Source organism: Perognathus longimembris, chromosome 1 (assembly GCF_023159225.1).
Source record: "Perognathus longimembris pacificus isolate PPM17 chromosome 1, ASM2315922v1, whole genome shotgun sequence".
Lineage (NCBI taxonomy): Eukaryota > Metazoa > Chordata > Mammalia > Rodentia > Heteromyidae > Perognathus > Perognathus longimembris.
The window spans coordinates 92,928,939-92,954,327 of NC_063161.1; the positions used below are offsets into that span (position 1 = coordinate 92,928,939).

Here is a 25,389-nt window from a genome sequence, read left to right on the forward strand (position 1 = left end):
GCTCCGCATGGGCGCCTAGGGCTAGCCTTTGGGGCAGGTCTACATGCGCGCTCCTGACGCGAGCGGGACGGGGCCAAGCCGGTCGCGCGCGTGCGCGTATAGAACCACGTTGGCCGAAGCCACGCCCCGCTGAGGTAGGCTGGGTCCCCATGTCCCCGTGTCCCCGTGGGAAGGAACCTCCTCCTGGTGGCCGCCCCTCCTGCACGGACGTGGAGGAAGGGACTGTGGGCCTCTTGGGTGTCCAGCGGCCTGGAGCAACGCTGTGGTGACAGGCACGCGTCTCTGTGTCTTTACACGGCGTCAGGTGAGTACCTCCTGCCTGACTCCACGCCGGGCCCTCTATGGGACCTGGAGGTATTTTCCAGGTTTTGGATGATATCTAAAAAGCCCTGTTGGAGGGACTCTTCCCCTAACAGACCCCTTTCCACCCACTCTACACCGGGATAGGACTTTAAACTGCTCAGAGCCTAAGGCTTTAAGGCCTCCTGCTTTGTGACCTGTGGGAACCACCGGCCAGACACCCGGCATTCCTCGGGAGAAGTTATCAGGGACACCTTGGGGTCTTGATCTCCAGGGAATATGACACAGCCTTTCCACTCCTTTTGAGGCTGCCAGACTATATAGCCCGCCTGCTGCTGGTTTTGTACCCTTCTGAGGTTTTTGTGTTGCATTAAGAAAGCAAAAGAATAATATTTTGTGACACATGAAAGTTCTGTGCAATACAGAATTCAGTGTCTGTGCACAGTTTTGTTTGGAAAGGTCTATCATTTCTTTACAAATATACCTGTGGCTGCTTTCTCATTACCCAAATTGTCTGGCTGCCTGTGAAGCTGAATACAGTTACTCTATGTGGCACTTGATGCAAGTTTGCCCAACTATGATCTAGCAAATTGAATCTAGGGCCTAGGAGAAAGGCAGTGTGTGTAAACTCGAAATATCATAAGCCAATATCATAAACCTGTTGTTCATATGAGGGAAAGAAAAAAATGACATGAAAATACTGTTTGCCTAAAAACCTACAGAAAATGAAGCTTCGAAGTTTCAAGATTGTTTTAAAACAAAAAGTGATTCGAACGGAGAAGGCAAGGGTTTTGTTGTTTTCAGACTTGGGTGAGTTCTGTGTTTACAAAAGGGACCAAAGGTTAAAAACACATAGGAATACACTGCCCAATTTTGTCGGAGTAAATTTCTGAGAAAAAAAAAAGTAATGAGTGAGCAGTCCAATAAACCTTTTACTCTGTTAAATATCAGGCAGGGGTTGCGGGGGGAGAATGCAATCACAATATTCAATGCATATGCTATGAAACCAGCAAAAGTGAGGTGAGAGGTTGGGTTGGCAAAGATCAGGGAGAATGATGAAAGGAGTGACATTGAACCAGATACATTGTACTTAAAATTGATTTGTTAAGTGATAGCCCCTTTGTACACTAATTAAAGATAATACAATGTAATTTAAGAAATAGAAATATAGATAGACAGACAGACAGATAGACAGATACATAGATCAGACAGACATCAGACTGCCCTGTAGAAGTATTTGAAAAACCACCATTTGTTTGCAGTTGTTATCTTTCCAAGAATTTATGTGTTGGAATCTGCATATTTGTTATGTGTCCTGTGGAACCCTTCTGTAACTCAGAACCCAAAATGTACCATGTTTAGTAATGTAATGGATTAGACATGAAACACATGCCACCTATGAAGAAAAAGACATTTTCTGTAGGGTAAAACTGAAATATAGAGAAATAGAAATGACTCACTTCAGATTTGGCTATTCCAGTCTGTTCTACCCCATTTGTAAATGATATCTGAGGTTGACGAACACTTTGCACACATGGAGAAGGAGGGAATAAATTGTAAATATCCCATGAGATGGCAGGTGACACATAACGTTTTCATGAAGCCACATATGTAAGTTTGTAGTGGTGCACAGTGCAATCTTGGCCAACAGGTGTTGAAGCAAAAAGATTTTTAAGAAGTCCTGGTCATAGGATGGCCTAAGTTGATTACATTGGAAACTTCAAGAAGTTGTTTCTCTGGAGACATCATATGTTTTACACTTTGTAATTGATCAGACATGTTTGCTTCATGAGACCTGCTGCATGTGTTTGCAACTTGACAACCCTTGACTGAAACTCTTCCAGTTTGGTTTTTGAATACTTTTTGTTGTTGTTTTATTGTTTTGTTTTTATGCCGGTACTGGGGCTTAGGCACTCTCCCTTATCTTTGTTACTCAAGGCTGGCTCTATACCACTTGAGTCACAACTCCACTTTTGTTTGGATTTGGTGGTTAATTGGGAAAAAGACCCTTACGTATTTTCCTGCTCCATCTGACTTTGAACCACAGTTCCCAGATCTTAGCCTCTGAGTAAGATTACACACATGAGCCAAAGGTACCAGTTGGTTTTTTAAATCATTTTTAAAGAGAGAAAGAGTCAAAGAAATAAATAGTTTCTAAGGGGAGGTAGACTGTGCTAGGTTTGAACTTGGACTTGTGGACTTGTGCCTTATACATCCTGTGCTTTTCAGGATTTACTAGGCCCCCTCCACCATCCCATCCACTCACTCAGCCTGCCTTGTGTCTGCCGTTCTCTGCCCTTTTCATATTGTGACCTGCCCCCTGCCAACATGGTATGCCTAACATTTACCCAAACTCTGCCTGGAACAAGCTCAGACTTTTAACTAAAGTAGAGCCAATGGTATATGTAGAAGGAACAGAGGAAGGAAGGGAGAGAGGGGAGAGGAGGGGAAGGAAAAAGAAGAAAAAAAAAAAAACACTTGCAGTTGACTATGGGACATCCCTCCATTTCTGTCTGAGGAATTTTCTAAATAAGTTCTTGACTTCACCTTTTTCTGAATTGCTAGAATTTCCACACAAGTAAACCCCAGTCCTGTTTCTACTGCCTCATCCACACTCCCTTATTATTTATATACTGAGTAATTGATGAGTATCTTCTGGTGTGTATGCACTGATGTGGTAGTTACACCAGGGAACCAGTAGTCCTTCTAGTGTGCACAGCAAATGGACGCCTCATCAATAATGCAGCAAGAACCAATCATGCATCAGAGCCTGACAATTAAGCCAGCATGTGTGCAAGGACCATTCTGTGCTCCTGAGAATAAAGTGCTTTGTACCAGCTTGAAGTGATGGAAAGATGTTCACTCTTTTCTTTCATTTTGGATTTTTCCTTTTTACTAGCTGTTTGACCTCAGGTTTGTCATTCCTTCCAATCTGGACCAATGTCTAGGACAAAATGAAGGGGAAGGTTAAGTGATTGCTAAGGCTTTATGTGGGTGCTTCAGAATGTTTGCTCCAACAAACTGTCCACAAGTAAATGATATGGGGGCAAGTATGTAAGCTTTCTGTCAGTGTGACAAAATACCTGAGAAGATGAAGAAAGATTTACCTTTACTGGTAGTTTTGAGTTCAGGGTCACTCTGTTGTTTCTGTGGAGAGCTACTCATCATCACAAAGCCAGGATGAGGGGAAAGGGCCAAAGACAACATATACCTTTGAAGGGCACACCCGTCACCCCATTTATCCAGTAAGCCCCATATTCCAATGTGTCATCACCTACCTATAACACCTCCTTAGACTACTCCATTGATCAGGTCAGAGCCCTCAGGATCCAGTCACCTCCCAAAAGCCCCACCTCTACCCACTGCTGCCTTGGGGACCAAGCCTTCAGCATTGGAGTCTGGGAGAGAGGGGGTTTATATCCAAACTATCACAGCAAAGAATGACAAATGCTATGAGTTTTATTTTGCTAAATGGTGACACCAGTCTGACAGCATTATTTCTTAAGAAAAAGGGAAATTCCATATACCACCAAAAAAGAATGATACCATCTCAGGACAAATGCTAGCCTTGCAGTGATACATCAAAATAAAAGGTTGGGTGCTGGTAGCTCTTGCCTATAATCCTAGCTGCTCAGGAGGCTGAGATCTGAAGATCACAACTCAAAGCCAGCCCAGGCAGGAAAGTCTGTGAGACTCTTATTCCTGATAAACTACTCAGAAAAAGCTGAAAGCTGTGCTGTGGTTCAAATGGCAGAGCCCAAGCCTTGAGCAAAAGAAATTCATGGACAGAGCCCAGATCCAGAATTCAAATCCCAGGACCAGCAAATTTAAAAAAGAAAAAAACAAACAAAAGGCTATTAGTTTCCCCCTAGCCTCTGTTCAGCAATGGTTTTCTTCCTCTTTCACTGAAAGAGGCAGAGAAGCTAACCCTGCCTCAGGGTGGTGAGTCACACTGGTCAGGAGAAGGAGACTAAAAACTCCCTAGGCCTTCCTGTGGCCTGATAACCCCACATCCCTAGAAATGGTGGTCATAGGTAAACACTTGGCCGTGAGAGCTCTCAGGGTTTCCTAGACATTGGTGGACAGGCCCTGAGCAAGCACCATCTCTAGGCACTTTACATGAACATTTCAGCAGAAAGTTCTCCCCACAGCCTGGCATTGTAGGCATCCCTCGATTTCAGCTGGTTGGTGCTCCTCACTGAGAATGCTTGTCTCTCTAGACATCTCAATGCTATGTATTCATTTGTGTTCATTTCAGGAAACATTCGGAAGACGGGATCTTCAAAGCTAATTATGAAAACATTTGTTGTTGGAATCAGTGGGTGAGTAATTTTGCAACATCTGGATAAGAGAATCTTTGTGCAAATGGTGTTTTCATGCAAATGCAGTGTGATGGCAGAGTGCTACCTCATAAGCAAATGCCAATGTGGAAGAGCTTCCTGTAGACTGAGAAAGAAAGGTCAGTCAGCGGCATTTGGCCCACTTTTCCATTTCTTCCCCATAGTTAACACAAGAGACAAGGCCTGATAGACAACTACTCTGAAACAGGTATACAGTCAGTTTCGTACTGTGGACTATTGATGGCATGGTGAAGTCTGGACCTGTTTTGATGTCATAGTCCAGCCCAGGGAGGACAAAACATTGACCTGAGTTAATTGACTGTGGTGGACCTCCTGCCACACCCCCAGGTACAGAGAGAAAGGGAGGCTGGAGGTGTTACCTGTAAGATGTACATTCTTGATAGACTCTGGGCCTGGACATAGCCACTCCTATTGTTTTTTGTTTGATTGGTTTTTGTTTTGTTTGTTTGCCAGTCCTGGGGCTTAGACTCAGGGCCTGAGCACTGTCCCTGGCTTCTTTTTTTGCTCAAGCCCAGCACTTTGCCACTTGAGCCACAGCACCACTTCCAGCTTTTTCTGTTTATGTGGTGCTGAGGAATCGAATCCAGGGCTTCATTCATGCTAGGCAAGCACTCTACCTCTAAGCCATATTCTCAGCCCTCCTCTTGTTTTTTTGCACTGTTCATTCAAGCTGAGATTTTTTTATTGTAGACTTTGTTTTATCAATGACTCTTTCCACATAATGTCTGTATTTCCCAGTACTTAGCTCCTTTTCTCCCTCATTCCCAGCTTATTTTTTTCCATTTAGTATAGCACATTTGCCAAGGCCCATGGTTTTGCTAACAGCAAAAGCTATGCCTATGAAGGATGCATAAGAATTCATTCTTAAGTAGTTAATACTGTTTTAAATATCCTTTCTAAAAAGGGGTGTGTGTGTGTGTGTGTGTGTGTGTGTGTGTGTGTGTGTGTGTGTGTGTGTATCCTGGGGTTATACTCGGAGATAAGAGTCTCACAGGCTTTCCTGCCCAAGCTGGCTTCTAACTGTGATCCTCAGATCTCAGCTTCCTAAGTAGCTAGGAATGCACACATAAGTCACCAGTGCCCAGCAGAAGATTATTTCTAAGTGTTCTGTTTTTAATGCCTTCTCCTCCTTGGAACTTTCTGGATTTTTTCCTGGGTTCAGTGTGACAAATGGTGGGAAGACAACACTGGCTAAGAACTTGCAGAAACACCTGGCAAACTGCAGCATCATATCTCAGGATGACTTCTTCAAGGTAACCACAAAATATAACTTATTTGATAAAAATGCTTAATGCAACTGAGCACTGTGTCTCACTCCTGTAATCCTAGCCTTTTAAGTGCTGAGGCAGAAATGTTCACAAGCTGGTTGGACTACATAGGGAGATGCTGTCTCAAGAATAAGAATTATGTGTGTATGTGAGTCATGATGCTTGAACTCAGCGTCTGGGTGCTGTCCTTGAGCTCTTGTGCTCAAAGGTTTTCTGGTTTTCTGGAGATTAATTGGAGATACAAGTCTGATGGATTTTCCTGCCCTGGCTGGCTTTGAACTGCAGTCTTTAAATCTCAACCCCCTGAGGAGCTAGAATTGTAGATGTGAACCACTGGCACCTGGCTTTAAAAATAAGGAAGTTTGTTGGGAATTTAATTGTATCCAAAAGGCCTTTACTGAGTGATGAGTCTTGCATAAAATAAAGACTCTATGCAATAATGTTAGTTGTCCACCAGATGGCACCATCTAGTTCCGATCTTTGATCTTAGTACCACCAGAGCATTTAAGACATCTCTTTATTATATAATTGTATTATTTCTGCCCTACACACTATTTTGATGGGTATTTTATTATTTTTCTAGCCAGAATCTGAGATAGAGACAGATAAAAATGGTTTTTTGCAGTATGATGGTAAGTAGATTAACTTATAAACCATTATATGCTTACATTCACTTCCTCTTTCAAACCCAAAGAAATTCACAACCTGTGAGGACAGTCTTAAAATGACTTAAATATATTGCTGTACCTTAAACAAGTTTTCTGATTTACCTTCCATCTATTGAAAGAAATAAAATCTCTTCTCCAGATTTGTATTTCCAACTGAAACAATGGTGATAGCCTTTCCTTCTGAAGCTAGGGCAAGACAAGCTCACCAGCCCTCTACTCATCCCCCTCTAGGCATTCATGGCTCATCACAGCCAGACACACACACACACACACACACACACACACACACACACACACACACACACACACACACACACACACACACACACACACACACACACACACACACACACACACACACACACACACACACACACACACACACACACACACACACACACACACACACACACACACACACACACACACACACACACCCCTGCCTCACCGGAAGGAGACTACACTTCTATGCTCTAAGTTTTCCTTCTGGTGTTCAAAGTACCAGGAAGCTTGTGTTTGTTTGATTGTTTCCTCTATATTTCTCAGAAAGGCCTATGGATTTTTTTATTATTATTTTAAAGATGGATATATGTCATTCCTTCAAAGGACCTAGGTCCATCAGAAAATATTTCTTTTCCCTCAGAGAATTTTGTGATAACATAGTATATTGTACTTCATGATCTTATTATTTTTTGTCCTTTTGTTCCTTTTTAATTAATTAATTAATTAATTCTTCCCTGATCCTGGGGCTTGAACTCAGGGCCTGGGCACTTTCCCTAAGCCTCTTTGTACTCAAGGCTAGCACTCTTCCACTTGAGCCACAGCACCACTTCTGGCTTTTTCTGAGTAGTTTATTGGAGATAAGAGTTTCGTGGACTTTTCTACCTGGGCTGGCTTCGAACTGCAATCCTCACTCAGCCTCTTGAGTAGCTAGGATTATAAGTCTGAACCACCGACACCTGGTATCGTAGTAACTTTTATAATTGATATGGATTGTTGAGTGTTTATGCAGACTAGCAACAGTCTCATGAAAGGTGTTCTTTATTTTTGTAAACTTTGGAGGAAAGTTATTATATAGCAGTTCTTGCATACCTATGATAGTTTTAAGAGAGACAAAATCTTTGGCTTACTCCCTTTCTATGTTGAGTTGCTTAAGTGTGGGGCATGTAGTTTTATTCTTTTCTTCCTTTCATCAAGAAGTTAATGACAATGACTATTATAGAGCACTAGCCTTGAGCAAAAGAGCTCAAAGACAGCACCCAGGCCCTGAGTTCAGGCCTCAGGACCAGGACCTATACAGACAAAAAGTATGATGGTATGGAATTGCTTTAAAATAACTCAAAAGGAAGTGTGTAGGGATGCAGATGAAATATAATTGGCCAGTAGATCCTCATTTTTGGGTTTTTTTTTTGTTTTGTTTTGTTTTTTTGCCAGTCCTGGGCTTTGGACTCAGGGCCTGAGCACTGTCCCTGGCTTCTTTCCGCTCAAGGCTAGCACTCCGCCACTTGAGCCACAGCGCCGCTTCTGGCCGTTTTCTGTATATGTGGTGCTGGGGAATCGAACCTAGGGCCTCGTGTATCCGAGGCAGGCACTCTTGCCACTAGGCTATATCCCCAGCCCATCATTTTTGTTTTTTAAGCTGAGTGATAAACTCTTGCAAGTTCACCATACCTTTCATATATATCTGAAAGTCTCCATAACAAAATGTTTTTTAAAATATTTTTTCAAGTACCACTTACAGCCAGACATTAGTAGCTCACACCTAAAATTCTAGCTACTCAAAAGGATGAGCCATAGCTCCACTTTCATATTTTTGGTGATTATTCAGAGATAAGAGCTTTATGGACCTTCCTGCTCAGATGTTTTCAAACTGTAATCCTCAGCTTTCAGCCTTTTGAGTAGCTAAGATTACCGGTGTGAGCCACCAGCACCTGGCCCATCATTGTCTTTTGTCAATAAGAAAAATACTTAAACATTCCATGGACCAAAAGATTAATCACAGTGCAATTTAGAAAAAACAATTAAACTAAAGCACATCAAACATTTTCAAAACTATGAAACCTCTGGTTGCAGTCAAGGTTAATGGGCCCAACTTCTCTCTGGTCCTCTCTTTACAACCCAAACCCCTGAACACAGTGCATTCAACAAAGGAAAGCTGAAGGATAAAAAGAAGACAATGAACAGGACATAAGGAATGACATGGCTGTGAGTCCCTTGGGTTTCCTTTTTGCCAGGATTGGTGCAAGGGTCGTGAGCAACATAGAGCCATCTATTGACATAAACCAAGGGAAGTAAAGTACCAAGAAACCCGTTCCTATAACCAACAGACCAAGAGAAAAAGGGTGGCCAAGCAGAATAGAAAATCATCAATGATGCCCATCCATCATGCTTCTCTCAAGGTGTTAGCAGGGCCAAGTGAGGAGTTAGGTTTTGGATCCACCCAGCACCAGCATAGTTCATGAGCTGACCTCCACATCAGCCGTAGGGAAGAGATGGGGCAGCCAAGTATATTGCACCTAGCAGCAGAAAAGCAGAATGAAGCAATGTGGGGGGGCTGCGGGTAGCTACCTTTCTCACTCAGGAAGTGGCAGCCACTGTAAGCAGGACCCAGAGTGAGGCTGCGCATTGACCTCCCTGTCATCAGTGAAGCTGAGCCAGCACTCTATTAATCATTTTCTTCCCCCTAGAACACCCCCGCACCACCATCTAAGAGCATCGGGCAGGTGAACATTTCCATCAGAGCCTGTGTATTATACCTCAATAGGAAGAGTGGCTGTGGAAAAAAAATTAAATAGGATACAGAGCCTCATAACACAGTACCTAAAATTTCCAGGACAACCGAAAAGCATATCAAGAACCAAGAAAATCTCAAGTAAGAAAAAAAACACAAGTCAGTAGGTACTTACACCATGATAATACAAACATCAAAGCTGCCTGATAAGAATTTTAAAGTACCATCATAAGAAGGCTTCAATAAGCAATTGCAAATATGATTGAAACAGGGAAGATTAGCGAGCTTCAGTAAAGCAATAGAAGATTTTTTTAAGCATTAAAATTTTGGAAGTAAAAGAACACAATAACTGAAATCTTAAAACATACTGGATGTGCTCAGAAGAAGAATAATCAGCTCAGAGACAGAATGATAGCAACAACTACTAACAACAAAGAAAAGAGACTGAAGAGAATGGAATTGTGGAAGAGCAACATGTAATATTCATGCCATTGGAATTTCAGAAAACGGAAGAAATATAATTTTTGAGAAAGCACTTCTCAAATTTGATAGGAGACCCAAACTATCATTTCAAGCATATGAGAAACCTTGAATTAGTTAAATAATACTGACCACAAAAAGAAGATACCAATTACGGGTACTGAAACTGAGAAAAGACTGTGATTGCTCTCCTACAGAGATTCAGAGATCTGGATATTCTGAACACATATGAAATGTTTGGGGCTGGGAATATGGCGTAGTGGCAAGAGTGCTTACCTCGTATACATGAAGCCCTGGGTTCGATTTCCCAGCACCACATATATAGAAAATGGCCAGAAGTGGCGCTGTGGCTCAAATGGCAGAGTGCTAGCCTTGAGCAAAAAGAAGCCAGGGACAGTGCTCAGGCCCTGAGTCCAAGGCCCAGGACTGGCCAAAAAAAAAAAAGAAAGAAACAAATGTTTGAAAGCTTAGGTTCAATTGACAGCTTCCGGGGGAAAAAATGGCACCTACCAAAACTAACACCATAATAAAAAAAAATCTTAATACTCATATCTATTAACTAAATTCATCCATGCTTTAAAAAAAAAGCATCCATTAACACTGATGAAAGGAAACTAAGCAACTCATGGGTAGGAATGGGAAGGAAAGAATGAGTGAAGGATAGAATAGATGTTGCTGAACAAAAGGAATGTAATGTACACATCATCTGAAATGGAGAAAGTGATTTTATTGTTAAAATTCATAGACTTAATAAGCTATGTAGAGTAGAATGACAATTTTCATCATTGTGAAAGTTAAAATGTATAATGTGAAAAATATGTAATAACTTAAACACAATTTTTAAAAGGTATGAATCAAAAAAGAAAAGCATCCATTAAGAAAACCTCGGAGCCCTGATGATTTATTTAGTATTCCTAGAGTGAGGCTGAGAATTTGCATTTTGAAGAGGTTACCAGGTCTCTGAGAATCACAATTTCAGAACTACTTTTATAGGCTACTTTTCTAGAATCACAACCGTAAGCTCAAAATGTATATACATTTTACACTAAAATAATATTTGGCTGGGTGCCAGTGGTTCATACTTGTAATCTTAGCTACTCAGGAGGCTGAAATCTGAGCATCAAAGTTCAAATGAGACTCTTATCTCCAATTAACCATTAAAAAGCCAAAAATGAATCTGTGGCTCAGATTGATAGAATACCAGCACTGAGTGAAAAAGCAAAGGGATAGCCAGGCCCAGAGTTCAAGCCCCAGTGCTGGATTATTTCATAATAAAAACCGGACATATAAGTTTGTCATGTTAGAGTTTGAGTTGGTTGCCTACAGTATGTGTTCTTAGGTAGCTTTAAGGTAAAATAGAGTGGGGTTATTTCATACACTTTAAGAGCCCCATCATCACAAAAAGCTCACAGAAGTTTCTTGTCTTGAATGTTTGTCTTAGTACTTGAAGCACTTGACATGGACAAAATGATGTCAGCCATTTCGTGCTGGATGGAAAGCCCAGCACACACAGGGGGATCAACAGACCAGGAAACGGCTGAAGAAATCTCCATTTTAATCATCGAAGGTTTCCTGATCTTTAATTATAAGTAAGTGTCCCCATTCTAATGCTGACCTGTTAGTGGGAAAAGCCTTGTAAACTAAACATGCTTCTTATCTCAGGCCATTTGACACCCTATGGAATAGAAGCTATTTTCTGACCGTTCCATATGAAGAGTGTAAGAGGAGGAGGAGGTAAGTGTTGAAATCACCTTTGGTATCATATTTCCAAAGACATTATTAAACATTGTGGTGCTCATTTATCCAACAAAGGAAGTATAATCTTTTGCACAGGAACAACATGTTTTCTTGTGCCAGGTGGCCACTGGCTGACACTTGTAATTCTAGCTACTCAGTAGGCTGAGATCTGAGGATCATGGTTTGAAGGTAGCCCAGGCAGGAACATTCCTGAAACTCTTATCTCCAATAAACCACTCAGAAAAATCTAGAAGTGATGCTATGGCTCAAGTGGTAGAGCACTAGCTCTGAGCACAGAGAGGCTCGGGGACAGCACCAAGGCCATGAGTTGAAGCCCTAGGACTGCCCCTCTCCCCCCCCCCCAAATTCTTGTACATCATCATTCACATGGAATAATTTGAGCACAGTACTTCTCTAATAAACGGCCAGTGTCACCGTTTTCAACTGGCTTTTACTAAATCTTCAAATGAAGCAGTCCTGTCTTGACTGTGGCTCGAAGTTAGTGATACTGTGTTCTGCTACAGCTCCAAAGAACATCAATTCATTTAGAGCTTCATCCAACCCATCAATATCTCCTATTTACACTAATAGCTATCTCTTAATCCTTTTATAAAGCACTAGATGAAAAAAATGCTGAGTGGTAGTATGCAAAGTTAATGTGTAGATTAGAGAACTACCTTTTACTGTCTTTCTAATTGACATGCCTAAAACAAATTAGCCTTAAATCCCATTTAGATTTAATCTTAATGATTTTCCCAATGTGCTACCTTTATCATTGTACTTTATTAATTGTATATTTCTATCAACATAAAACTTCCTTTGTGCTTCAACAGTACAAGGGTCTACGACCCTCCAGATGTCCCAGGGTACTTTGATGGCCACGTGTGGCCCATGTACCTAAAGCATAGAGGGGAAATGGAGCACATCACCTGGGAAATTGGTAGGTATCTGTTCTCCCTCCATTTAAAGCCTTTGATTTGTCATTTGCCTCAAAGGACTTGGGGATACTTTTCTCCCGTACACAAAACTATGAAGGGATGCTTCTAGGAGGAACTCTCTGGGTTTCCCTCTTCCTCCTCCTCCTCTGCAATGTGTTCTGCTTCTCTCTGTAACTCCTGTCAAAAGTTTGTCAACTTCTGGATAGTTGTTAATTCATCCACAATTCACTGAAGGCCTTCCATGAAGACAGCAGGTAGAAGGAGAGCCTAGGCTCTATTCTCATGAAGCTAATTTTCCATAAGGGAATGGCACCAAAGATGCCAACTGCACAAGCTGGTCTCCTGCTTGGAGCAAGGGCTGTGACATCACACTCTAGGGGAGACCAGGTCCCACTCCCAGGAAGGCTTCCGGCAAGAAGCTACTTTTAGACCAAACTGATAAGTTTAACTGAACAGTTTGACCAGAAAAAAGAGATAGATTTTACAATGAGAAAGGTGCAAGGAAAAGCCTGGAAGGCCTTAGTAGAACCTAAAAGATAACTAGCTTGTTTGTTATAGATGAAACCCAGGGAGGGAGTTTATTCTGTTGACCTTGGCAGGAGCCACACCCTGCTAGGCCCACAAGCCTGCTAAGGGTTTGGGTCATTAATACAAGAAAATAAATTAGAAACTTCTACATACAGATTAACACGGATGGATTGACACATGTGTTTGAGTAAGATCCCTTGTCTATGTGGAAGATGGATTTACATGGTTCGGGACATATTAGGGTCCTATGTAATTCATTACAATTGTGTGATGAAATATATGTGGAGCATCTTGGGAAATGAGATGGCAGGTATCTAAGGAATGATCAGGTGTTACTTTAGAAAACAAAAAGTGAAAGAGGGCTGGGAAGTATGGCCTGAGAGGAAGGATTCCAGCCATGAGCAACTTCTTTTTCTCCAAAACTGCCTTCATCCATTTTACTATAAACACATTTCTTCCAGCCTGAAGAATTCTAATTGAGTACATAAGTGGCAGGGCCCAGACCAATGCCTGGAGAAACTTCCCAGGTCTTCCCAGCGTTGGAGTTGGTGGGTTGCCTCCCTAGCACCTCGTCCATCTTCTATGCATATGCCATCTCCCTTTCCTTTCTCTTTTATTTAAATGATTTGCAAAGGAGCTGCTAAGCTTTTTTTCTATAACAAACCAAAATTCTTGATTTATGATACCTGGCTTAGGTGTGTACCTTTAATTGCTTTTTTTTTCTTTTTTGACATAGCAGGTGCCAGAGCAAGCGTGCTAACATAGAACTGTCACTTTTCCTCTTCTTAGTTTACTTAGATGGAACAAAATCTGAAGAGGACCTTTTTTCCAAAGTATATGAAGATCTAATGAAAGAACTAGCAAAGCAAAAAGGTAAGTATCACCCTGCCAAAGTGGATGCTAAGGAAAGAAAAGCCACAAAAGGAGTTATCATATACCCAAGAATAGCATGTCAAAATCCTGAGGAGTAATTGTGTTCATTCATTCATTCATTCATTGCTTTGAAAATAATTCAGACTCAGTGATTTCATGTGCGTTTGGGAGGGTTGATTATTTTGATTTCAAAGTGTGTTTGTTTTAAGGTGTGAAACTTTTACCCTTTGTTACATATCTTATGATATTGATGATAGTTAATTTAAAGTATTAGTGGGCCTGAAATAATCCATTTAGAAGAATGAAAAATTTTCAATGTTGATTATCTTAATATGTGGAGAGCTCCTATTTTCCTTTATTCCCTTAAATCTACTTTGCAAATACTTCAAAACACAAAATTTTAGAAATTACTTGAGTCTTCTTTAAGGTTTTTCTTATTAGAGAGCTCATTACAGAGTTGGAACAATTCCTCCTCCTCCTCCTGTGCAGAGGTGGCAGTGGCTTCAGGCTCAGCTGGATCAAGGAGCTCAGATGTTGTCTTTGAGGCTCTGCTGCAGTTCGCCTTGAGTTCATTTTGAAGTCCATCTCTCTTTTGCTCAACAGCTGTGAAAATCTGGAGTCAGCATCCTTCTCCTAGTCCATCAGCCCATGTGAAAAGACAGTTCATGCTTTTAAGCTTGTCCATGTATGGATCAGTGTTGGAGCTGAGTCCCCAGTACAGGGAGTTTTATGTGTTATTTTCACTACTTCATATGTATAAAAATACTTAGCAGTCCATTACCTTAACCACTCGGCCACCTCAACCTCTAAAATCTTTTGAACAGTCTTTTGTTTGTTTTCGTAATGCTGAGGGTCAAACTCAGGGCCTCATGTAGGCTAAGCACAAACACTGAGATTTAATTTATTTTTTAGAAAGCAAATTTCCATTTTTAGTGTGGTAAAAATACCCAGCCTGACTTGTTCTGTTGAGTTACCTATCTTGCTAAACTTATTATGGCCAGGGAAATAGCACCCTCTCACGACTCCTACTGAATCATACCCCTATCTTGTAATTGAAGACCCCCCACCTACACCTCCTGATTTGAAAGAAAACCCTTAAAAGAGAAAGCTGGGCAGAAGGTAGGAATTAGAAGATGAAAAGGGTGCTGAGGAACAAAACTCCAGTGTGACTACATTTGAACTACTTGGGTTAAAATGATGCATGCCTATAAACACAGCACTTGTGAGACTGAGGCAGGGTGATCTCTAATTTGAAGCCAGTCTGGATTAAAGAGTGAGAACTTGTCTCAAAAAACCCAAAAATAGAGCTGGGGATATGGCCTAGTGGCAAGAGTGCTTGCCTCGTATACATGAGGCCCTGGGTTCGATTCCCCAGCACCACATATACAGAAAACAGCCCGAAGTGGCGCTGTGGCTCAAGTGTCAGAGTGCTAGCCTTGAGCAAAAAGAAGCCAGGGACAGTGCTCAGGCCCTGAGTCCAAGCCCCAGGACTGGCCAAAAAAAAAGAAAAAAAAAAAAAGATTCCTGTGACTTCCAAACAAAATATAATCACCAATTGGCTCAAAGGAGACAATAAGACAATATGCAGTGAAGGTTTTGGGGGAGAAGCAACTGCATTTATCCAAATGTCATCTCTCAATAAGAATGAAATGACCTATGTCTTCAGTGAATTCCTTTCTTTTTTTTTTTTTTTTTTTTTTTTTGGCCAGTCCTAGGCCATGAACTCAGGGCCTGAGCACTGTCCCTGGCTTCTTTTTTGCTCAAGGCTAGCACTGTGCCACTTGAGCCACAGCGCCACTTCTGGCCATTTTCTGCATATGTGGTGCTGAGGAATCGAACCCAGGGCCTCATGTATAAGAGGCAAGCATTCTTGCCACTAGGCCATATTCCCAGCCCCCAGTGAATTCCTTTCTGAGCAGGGGGCTGAGCAAAGCTGGGCAGTCCATTCATTCTAAATACCGCTGATTTCAGTACCAGCCTTTCACATAGTCATGAACCCCTTTGGAAAAGAAAATATAACCATTCTAAAATGTCTTCTTGCAAGTAAGACTAATAAACCTTGCCTGATATGCCTGCCCACCACCACCATCTGTTATATTAATGGAAGGTGAGCATCCCTTAATGAAGCTTGGGGAATGACATGGGGAAGGGGGCGGGACACAGTGCTCTGACTTCATGACTGACAGCCACTGACTAACAGCAATCTATCCAAGAGATATCAGCTCCCTTTTCTAACCCCAGTGAGAAGCTTCCATGGTGTTTCAGCTGCTGGATGCCTGTACCTCAGTGCTCAGGTTCATTCAGATCACGAGTCATAACAGTAGAGTTTAGTGCTATGACTGACTTACTGATAAAGGCAAAAAGAATCTTGGTCATATAGCACAGGCAAATAATGCTTTTACAGACTGGTCCAAGGCCCAAGGACAAGCTGATGTTTTGACTAGTGGTGCAAACCCCAAAAGTGCATTTCTACATATGTGACTCCTGTCCTATTTCCTTACCTGTGTCTTTGAGTCAGCTAAGAAATACTCACTACACTACTTAAAACTATCTGCTTCTAGATAATGGGTAGAGACAAAAAGAAAGAAAGTGAGAGAAAAGAAAAAAGTGAGAGAGGGAGAAAAAGACATGAAATGAAAAAGGAGAAAGAAGTAGCGCCAAGAGAGATTTGAAATTGGAGGCAGATATGCTTTTACAAGATTGGCGGTAGTGGCTAGGAATGTGGCTTAGTGGGACAGTGCTTGCCTAGCATGCATGAAGCCCAGGATTTGATTCCTCAATATCACATAAACAGAAAAAGCTGGAAGTGGCACTGTGGCCTAAGTGGTAGAGTGCTAGCCTCGAGCAAAAAGAAGCTCAGAGACAATGCCCAGCCCCAGAGTTCAAGCCCCAGATCTGGAAGAAAAATAAAAAAGATTGATGGTAGTTTCTCCATTACATAAATAAGTTACTGTGTTCATAGTAACCCATCACCTTTCCTGTTTTTCCAGCTACAGGATCCTGGCAAAACTGGCCACAGGCTCCTCAGCCCTCAGCATAGCCTGGTTTAACCCTGGGTCTGGGACCAAGTTAGCTCCAGTGGCCTTTCCAGTGTTTCAAGTGATGAGACTTCAGGTTTCTCCCATCTCATAGAACAGCTTGGCTTAAGGCTAACTTTTCATGGCTCAAGTGGTAAAGCCACCTGCCTAACAATGGCCCTGAGTTCAAACCCTAGTACCACCAAAAAATTAAAAAATATGACAATTATATATAACTATATGTTATTATATATAATTGTATCATATATTACTATATATAATTATCATAATTATTATAAAGTAATAATAATGAAAGTGAAATAAGCAAGATTGTTTTCAGTTATTAACAAAATAATCCAGAGAGTAAGGCTATGGAGCTGAATATTTAATGCAGTCCTAATTTAAATCTAAAGTTTAAAGCAAAATTTAATCATAACCTATTCTCAGAATAACAAAGCGCTCTAGCCATTCCTTTTAAAATGTTCATTTTCATTCCATTACAAAAACACTAGTTATATAAATTTTAATGTACATGCAAAAAAGGAGGAAATTATCACCTGTGTTCTCATCAGTTTCTCTTTCATAACACTTCTCAAGGACAGTGGCTAATCAGCCATGTTTATTTCCATTTTTAAATTTAATATTCATGCAACCTTATAGAATTTATTATATAATGAAACATAAGTATCACTTCCATTAAAGGTTCAAGGCTATCTTGTACACTGAAGTGAAATCTAAGACTTGATATTGATATTTTAATGTGGAAGAAAGATGTCACTTATCAAGTATTAAATAAAAAAAAGAAATGGTAAAATAAAAATTTATCAGCTACTTATATTTTTCTCTATTAACACTTTTTACATTGAATTTAAAATATTTTTAGTTGACTCAAGTAACATAATAATACTAGAATAGTCAAATTCTCATAAGATTATTTAACTAGTTCCCAATCATTGGATATTTAGTGTTGTTATAAGTATTTTACATTGGGGCTGGGAATATGGCCTAGTGGCAAGAGTGCTTGCCTCCTACACATGAAACTCTGGGTTCGATTCCCCAGCACCACATATATGGAAAACGGCCAGAAGGGGCGCTGTGGCTCAGGTGGCAGAGTGCTAGCCTTGAGCGGGAAGAAGCCAGGGATGGTGCTCAGGCCCTGAGTCCAAGGCCCAGGACTGGCCAAAAATAAATAAATAAATAAATAAAAAGTATTTTACATTGACCTATTTTGCAGTAAAGATGAGCTCAAACTGGAGTATTACCAAAATAAATTATAATAATTATTTCTTTTTCTGTTTTTTCTCAAGGTTTACAGGAAACAACATGAAAATGAAATGTAATGAATCCTTCCTGGGGTGAATTAGAAAATTCAAAGGACTGTATTTTAGAACTTTAATCAAAATACAGTTTGTACTATAGTACAGTGACATCTCGTGTGTGTGTGTGTGTGTGTGTGTGTGTGTGTCCACATGCATATACTTAATCATACATAGGTTTACCAGCATGTTGAACAGCAAATATCCATCTTAACAGACAGTTAGGGGATAGTTCAAGAATGCTGAATCAATTCCATGTAACAGTGATTGTGAAACTTTTGTGACTGGAATCTATTAAAAAAAAAAGTATATTTTATAATCCAGTACAGATGTAAACCATGTGTGTGTTTATGTGTATGTGTGCATAGTTATATACCCAGGTATGTATAATATATATGTATGTATACACACACATCAGGAACTACAAGTCATTGACTATATATTATATATTACATGCTGATTTTATTCTATTTTTAATTTTTTAATTAATTAGCAACTCTCACCAAATGCAAACAATAATGTAATAATAGCATTACAAGGAATCATAGTCACATTGACTAACTCAGCAATTCACTATAGTACCTAGAGTTTATGTTTTGTTATGGTAGAGTATTTGTTCCATTTGTCCATTGTATGTATCTCTTTCGTTGAGACTTCACTGCAAATAGAAAGGATTGCTGATGTTTTGGTGGTTGTATGGGGTTTTTGCTTTTTTGAAACTGGTGATCTAATACAACAGAAGCAAACAGTTCCTTCACTTACATGTAAAACCAGGGGCCTTTCTTGGGAAAGCATAGGAAAGATAGAATTGTGATTTCTTGATGCTTCTTTCAGTGCTGGAATTTAAATTATGTACTGATCAACCTCTTATGTATTAGAAATAAATAATTACTTGCAGTTGTCTCAATCCTTATAAAATAATTTCTCATTATTTCTTCATTTCTAACTAATGCTTATTAAAATTTGGGAAGTTCTTCTGGTTGCTACACAAATACAAGACAGACAAAACCTAAGCTTTGACTTACAGTTTACCCTCTTAGCAGCTATATGAGTTTTATCGAGCTATTTGAAGTCTTGATTTTTAAATATCGTTGGCTAAGTATCAAGTTTGAAATCCTTCACGTGGCCTCCAAAGCTTTCTTTGTTCTAGTACTGTGCATATCTTTGCCATCATTTCCCATCAGAGCTAAGACATATGGTCACATTATGACTCATCGGTTGCCTTGGAATGCTGCCACAGGGAAAAATGAAGGAAAGAGAGAAAAGCAGTAAGGAGAGAAAATAGGAACACACTTAACATTGTATACCAGTGTTTTTCTGTTATACTCAGCCTAACCATAATTTTATTAAGCTTAAGTTGTTATGATGCATATTATCACTGTGTTTAGCATAAAATTTTAATGTATAAATAATTGTTCAAAGTTCATTTCTGAGAATGCCCAAAGTACCCTCTTTCCTCTACCCTCTCCACAGAAGGTTATTGATAGAGCATCAGCAGGTCACCATCGCACTAACTTTTTTCCTTCTTGCAGCCTGGGAAAACAAAAAACTGTGAGCAATAGGCATTAAAATGGAAACATTCAAAGGGCTTAGGACAGTTGTATCTTTTTTGTTTCCTATTATCAGTGAGAAATACATCAGGAGCTTGGGAAAAAAATTCCAGTGTTTCATTTTTGTGAATCCTGTTTCACAAAAGAATAAGGACTCTATCAAAGCAGTCAATGGTCATACCGAATCTATTTAGAAAGATAAAATCAGTATTTGACAAGGAGCAAGTCTGCTGAAGTCTTTACTGCTCCATCCCTTTAAGATGATTTTGCTGTAGGAAGGCTTCTTGGGTAGTTTATTAGAATTGAACTCAGGAGGAGAAAATTTAAAAGCACATCTAGTATACTGAAGGTTGAGATTAAAGTACACAGCCTTATTACACTCATGGATGATATTCAAAACCATCAGTTTGCCTTTTAAGGATAAACTTGTGATCCTCCTTAGAATCATAAAATGTTGGAGCCGTATCAACAGCTTCATTGCTGTTCTAAGTATAGAAGTTGAAACCAGAGCTAGTACCTGTCCAGCCCTATACAGCTAGCTTAGTGGTGGGATCAGGCCCAGCCCACAATCTCACCGTCAAGTTCAGATGCATACATTTTTCAGTTTAGAGCAAAAAGTTTAAAAAAAAAAAAAGTAGAGTGCCAGGATACATCATCGCTCCCTCCCTCCTCCTTTAAAGGTTGCAAATCAAGAAGCCTGGAAAGGCAAGAGCTAGGTCAGGAGAAAATGAAGCATTCTGTTTGTGATTTTTAGAACTTAGCCAGGGAGGCAAGCCAAATCCTTAGGTGAGCCTTGGGCCAAGGAACTGTGGGGAGGTCCATGACACTTCCTAGCTGTGCTGCCCATAGGTTTGTGGCTCCTGCTTTTCTTTCAGTCCTCCATGAGTCGTGGAGAGTTAAGAAAAGTCACAATGTAGAAAACGAGAAATAGGCATTGCTCTTCACTTCTGTACACACATGGAATGAGCTGGAAATTGTATTAACTGTTTTGGGGTTCTAATCAAGATGGCATGACCTGTGATAAAAGGATGTAAAATTTTGTATTAAAAACCATGAATCCAGAAACAAGTCACTAGTGTAAAAATAGAGACATATATGTTGAAAATGAACTGTGTAACTTATGTGGGTAGTGAAGGGGTCAGGAAGGAAAAACTGAGAAGAGAGAATATGTGACACTGTTCAAAAAAAATGTATCTGACATGTAACTGCAATCCTGCTGCACATCACTTTCACAGTAGAGATGTAATAACATACTCCATCTTCGTGTGCTAAAGAAGTTAGTTGTCTTCAAGATTAAAATAGAGATTGGGCTAGAGGTGTGACTGCCACTTGTCTGAGATGAAGTTCAGATCCTATTACTGCCACCCATCTTCTAGAAAAAGACTTTCTGAAAGTGTGGCTCAAGTAGTAATTTGCCTAGCTAAGGCCCTGAGTTCAAATCCTGAAACATAGAGATGACTGCACATGTCATTAGTTAAAATGAGGTTCCTATAATACTGGATTTGGATAGGTTTGAATGAGGTCTTTTAAGAGGAGGAAGGATAGAAGGCTGTGTGACGACTAGCATCTAGAAATTACATCTAAATGCCAAGGAATGCTAAGGAATGCAGAGCTGCCAGAAACAGGATGAGGCAAGGAAAGATTTCCCCCAAATGGGGAGAATAAGTCTGTTGGGAGCCACCTAATTGTGGCAACCAGATGTAGCAGCCCTGAGAAACCAAAACAGTGGCTGGAAAGATCCTTCTCTTACCCACTTGTGCCCCTTGGCTGTGCTTACTCTTTCTGAGGTTTCAGTAACAGATAGTCAGGCACACTCCAAAGACACTAAGTGTAAGATTCCAGAAATGAAACAATTCATATTTCCGTGTGTGTGTGTGTGTGTGTGTGTGTGTGTGTGTGTGTGTGTGTGTGTGTGCTGGTCCTGGGGCTTGAAGTTATAGCCTGGGCATGGTCCCTACACTGTTTTGCTCAAAGCTAGCACTCTACCACTTAAGCCACTGGTCAACTTCTGGCTCTTGGGTAGATAGAGATAAGAATCATGCACACTTTACTGCCAAGGCTAGCCTCCAGTCTTGATCCTCTGATCTCAGCCTCCTGAGATCAATGAGGATTACAGGCAAGAGCCACCAGCACCCAGCCATATTTTTTAAAATAGAGACTAAAACTTATACAAACAAGAAATTCTTACTGGTTTTCCCTTTGAGCTTTAAGTAATTGTACAATAATTTCAATTCAACATGTCAGTTTATGAGTACAATGAATCTTGATCAATGTCATGCCTTCCATCATTCTCCCCCATACCTCCCAACCCTATCCATCTCCTTAAGTTACCTGGCTCCATTTTCACATATGTACAAGTTATAATAATGTATATATGTGAAAATGGAATTAAGTTAATTTTTAAATTTGATTTCCTTTTTCTTTTCTTTTTTGTAATACTGAGATTGAACCCAGGGCCTCAAACAGCTCAGTGCTACTCTACCTCCAGCCTTGAAACATCATTTACCATCTATTAGTCTGAGGGTTATATGCAAGGCCTCAAAGTTTCCATAAAGAAATAATCTAACAAAATAACTTCCCTATAATAATATGAAGTACTTAAATCTTATGTCAGTTGCCAAGTCACTTCAACTTCTATATTCACTAAGCTAAAAAAAAAGAATCCAACTGCCAGGATTCTTTTTTTTTTTTTTATCAGAGAGCTAAATAAAGTAAAGATTCTTAAGATTTCTTATTGGTTTTAGAAAAAGAACTATTATTACACATTTATTAAATATACTTCCCCCACCTAATAAAAAGGTTAATAATTTTGTTAAGTGTTTTAAGCTGAAGTTACTTCAAGTTCTTACCTGGATATCACATAGATGAAGTATGTTTGGACAAAATAGAAATGTTTTGGACTCTATGGTCTCCCTTATTGGGAATAATTAGTACAGGTTTAGGCAAGCCATAGCAGAGCATCACAAGGCCCAATAGCTATACCCTTATGAACACATAAGATGATGCTAAGTGAAATGAACTCCATGTTATGGAAACAATTGTTATATCACAGTTGTAACTACTTTCAACGTCCTATGTGTATGTGTAGTTTCTATTATTGATGATGTTCTTGTATCACCTTCCTATGGTTGTACCTACACTATCTCTGTAATCTTATCTGATATTGGAAACCGTGTTTACTGGTATTGGAAGTGGGATATTCAAAGGGAATACCAAATTTGAGAGACACAGGGTAAAAAAGGAGAAATAACTACAAAAGCAATACTTGCAAAACTGTTTGGTGTAAGTGAACTGAACACCTGGGGGGGGAGGGAAAGGGGAGGAGGGAGGGGGGCATGAGGGACAAGGAAACAAACAGTACAAGAAATGTATCCAATGCCTAACGTATGAAACTGTAACCTCTCTGTACATCAGTTTGATAATAAAAATTTGAAAAAAAACAAAATAGAAATGTTTTTAAGTATCAAAAGTAGTCTAATAAGTGTTATCTTTTCTGATACTGTAATATTCCTATAGTCTGTATTTTAAGTGTATCTACTGCTCAAGTAAATACCTTAGATATTTTCCGTATTTTTCTAATATAGATTTCAAGCTAATTAATACTCTATTTCGTCTGATATTATATCTTTAAAACTTAGTATGATTTCATATGTTATGATTTCATGTGTTGTATTTTTGAGCAATATATTTCCAGTTGGCTTTATTAAAGAAAGAGAAGGGAAGGATAACTTCCAGGAAGTAGGCTGTAGCTTAAATGGTAGAGTGCAAGCCTTGAGCAAAAAAGCTAAGGGACAGCACCTCAGCTTTAATCAAGCCCCATCATCATCACAGGAAGGAAGGGAAGGGAAGGAAAATTAAGTTCTGACAGTGATGCTAATGAACTTTATGGATGTTCTTCAAAGACTCAAAGTGTAGTGCTGAGTTTGTTTCAAACAGGACATCATCTGTACAACAGTACAACAATACAACAATCAGTACAACAACCATATGGTCCTCTTACTTGGAAGCCCGTACATTTTCAGTAATTCTTTATTGAGCACCTTCTGTGTGCTAGGTACTATGTGAAATGGAAAGAATGTTTTCTAAACTTAGACGTGAGCAAAAGAGCTTCCTGCATGTCCTTTCAGGGTTATGTGAACAGGAGTTCCTTGGCTCACATGAGGTCAGTTCTCCAGGAATAAGTACCTTTATTTAACTGGTAATTTTTCATGTTTGGGATATTTCAGACTCATATAAGGGCACATGTTCACACATAGAATCCGATAGCCAGTTTCTCAAGGTCAGCATCAATGGGATTTGGGGCTGGATATCTTATTGTGCCTACTGCCCGTCCATTGGAGAATATTTACCAACATCACTGCTGTCCCCACCAACCACAAGCCAGCTGGTACTCCTCCTCCCCTTCAGTAGTGAGAACTAAAAATGGCTTCAGAAAACAAAAAATCACCACCACTGCTGATAGGGATACAAATTAAACTTGTCTAGTAGAGATGCAGGTAACTGTTCTAGTAAGAAAGACCATCATAGATGTTACAGTTTATCATTTTAGACTTAGTCGATTTTGCATTAAATTAACCATCAGATGGAAGCAGGTTTTTTCAGTCACCATAAATGCTTTCCTGCCTCTGAATCTCTCTGAACCCGTCTTACTCTTGTTAGTTCCCTCATTAACATTTTAAATACATCTATGAGACATGCTTCATTTTATATTTGTATGAGTCATTTTTTTAACATTTTGGAAAGTAATTTTGACAGTACTTTACCTCCCCTACTGTATTTAATCCTTATAACAACCATATAATTATAACATGGTAGGTGGTAAAATCACCACCCAAAGTTAAACTTTTGTTGGAGCTAAGTCTGGAATCCAACTCTTTATGACTCAAATAGAGAGTGCTCATCTACCATGTTATACTATAGTATGAAACTAGACTCCAAAGTCTGTGGCCCAGCTTGCTGCTTTCACTTACAACTAACCACCTCACAATTATTCCTACACAACTACAAAGGAGCTTCATAAATCAAAATTTAAGAATCATTCAGAGAACTTTGCTAGTTAAAGAACATTTGGCATAATCTATGCCGATTTCATTATAATATCACAGAATCAATTTGGTAGGAATGTTGACACATTTTTGAATAATCTTAGGGTTTATTGTTACTTTGGGTGGCTTGCAAATGCATGGTATTGTTTATTTCTTGCAGTTGGAAATCTTGACTTAATTCACATCCAAAAATATTTCAGTTGCAAGATTAATTTAAAAGTTTGGGGGCTGGGAATGTGGTAGAGTGGTAGAGTGCTTGCCTAGCGTGCATCAAGCTCTGGGTTCAATTCCTCAGCACCACATAAACAGAAAAAGCTGGAAGTGGCACTGTGGCTCAAGAGGTAGAGTGCTAGCCTTGAGCAAAAAGAAGCCAGGGACAGTGCTCAGGCCCTGAGTCCAAGCCCCAGGACTGGCAAAAAAAGAAAAAATTAAAAAGGTTAACTAGGAGAGTGGTTCAAGAGGTAGAATGCCTGCATAGCAAGCAGGAAGCCCTTAGTTCAAACCCAAGTACCACCACCAAAAGAAAAGTTTAAGGCATTGATAATAGAGGTATACCTGAAAATCATCTTTTTCACCT

The 25,389-nt window shown here is 39.9% G+C and overlaps 1 protein-coding gene across 1 annotated transcript; it reads left to right on the forward strand.

Annotated features, from left to right (window-relative positions):
• Positions 1-102: 102 nt before the first annotated feature.
• Positions 103-17,104, forward strand: Nmrk1 (nicotinamide riboside kinase 1). Its single transcript, XM_048332306.1, has 9 exons — positions 103-304; positions 4,559-4,622; positions 5,824-5,914; positions 6,513-6,561; positions 11,250-11,397; positions 11,471-11,542; positions 12,379-12,485; positions 13,801-13,884; positions 16,875-17,104. Exons 2-9 carry the CDS (start codon positions 4,594-4,596, stop codon positions 16,922-16,924), a joined length of 630 nt encoding a protein of 209 aa, XP_048188263.1. The 5' UTR covers positions 103-304; positions 4,559-4,593; the 3' UTR covers positions 16,925-17,104.
• The last annotated feature ends 8,285 nt before the right edge of the window (positions 17,105-25,389 follow it).

What these genes read in the sequence shown, in the direction of transcription:
- Nmrk1 (XM_048332306.1), top strand. Translation starts at nt 4,594, where the DNA reads ATGAAAACATTTGTTGTTGGAATCAGTGG. An exon ending in TTCCTGATCTTTAATTATAA is followed by an intron (nt 11,398 to 11,470) that starts GTAAGTGTCCCC and finishes TTCTTATCTCAG; the next exon opens with GCCATTTGACACCCTATGGA. An exon ending in GCACATCACCTGGGAAATTG is followed by an intron (nt 12,486 to 13,800) that starts GTAGGTATCTGT and finishes TCCTCTTCTTAG; the next exon opens with TTTACTTAGATGGAACAAAA.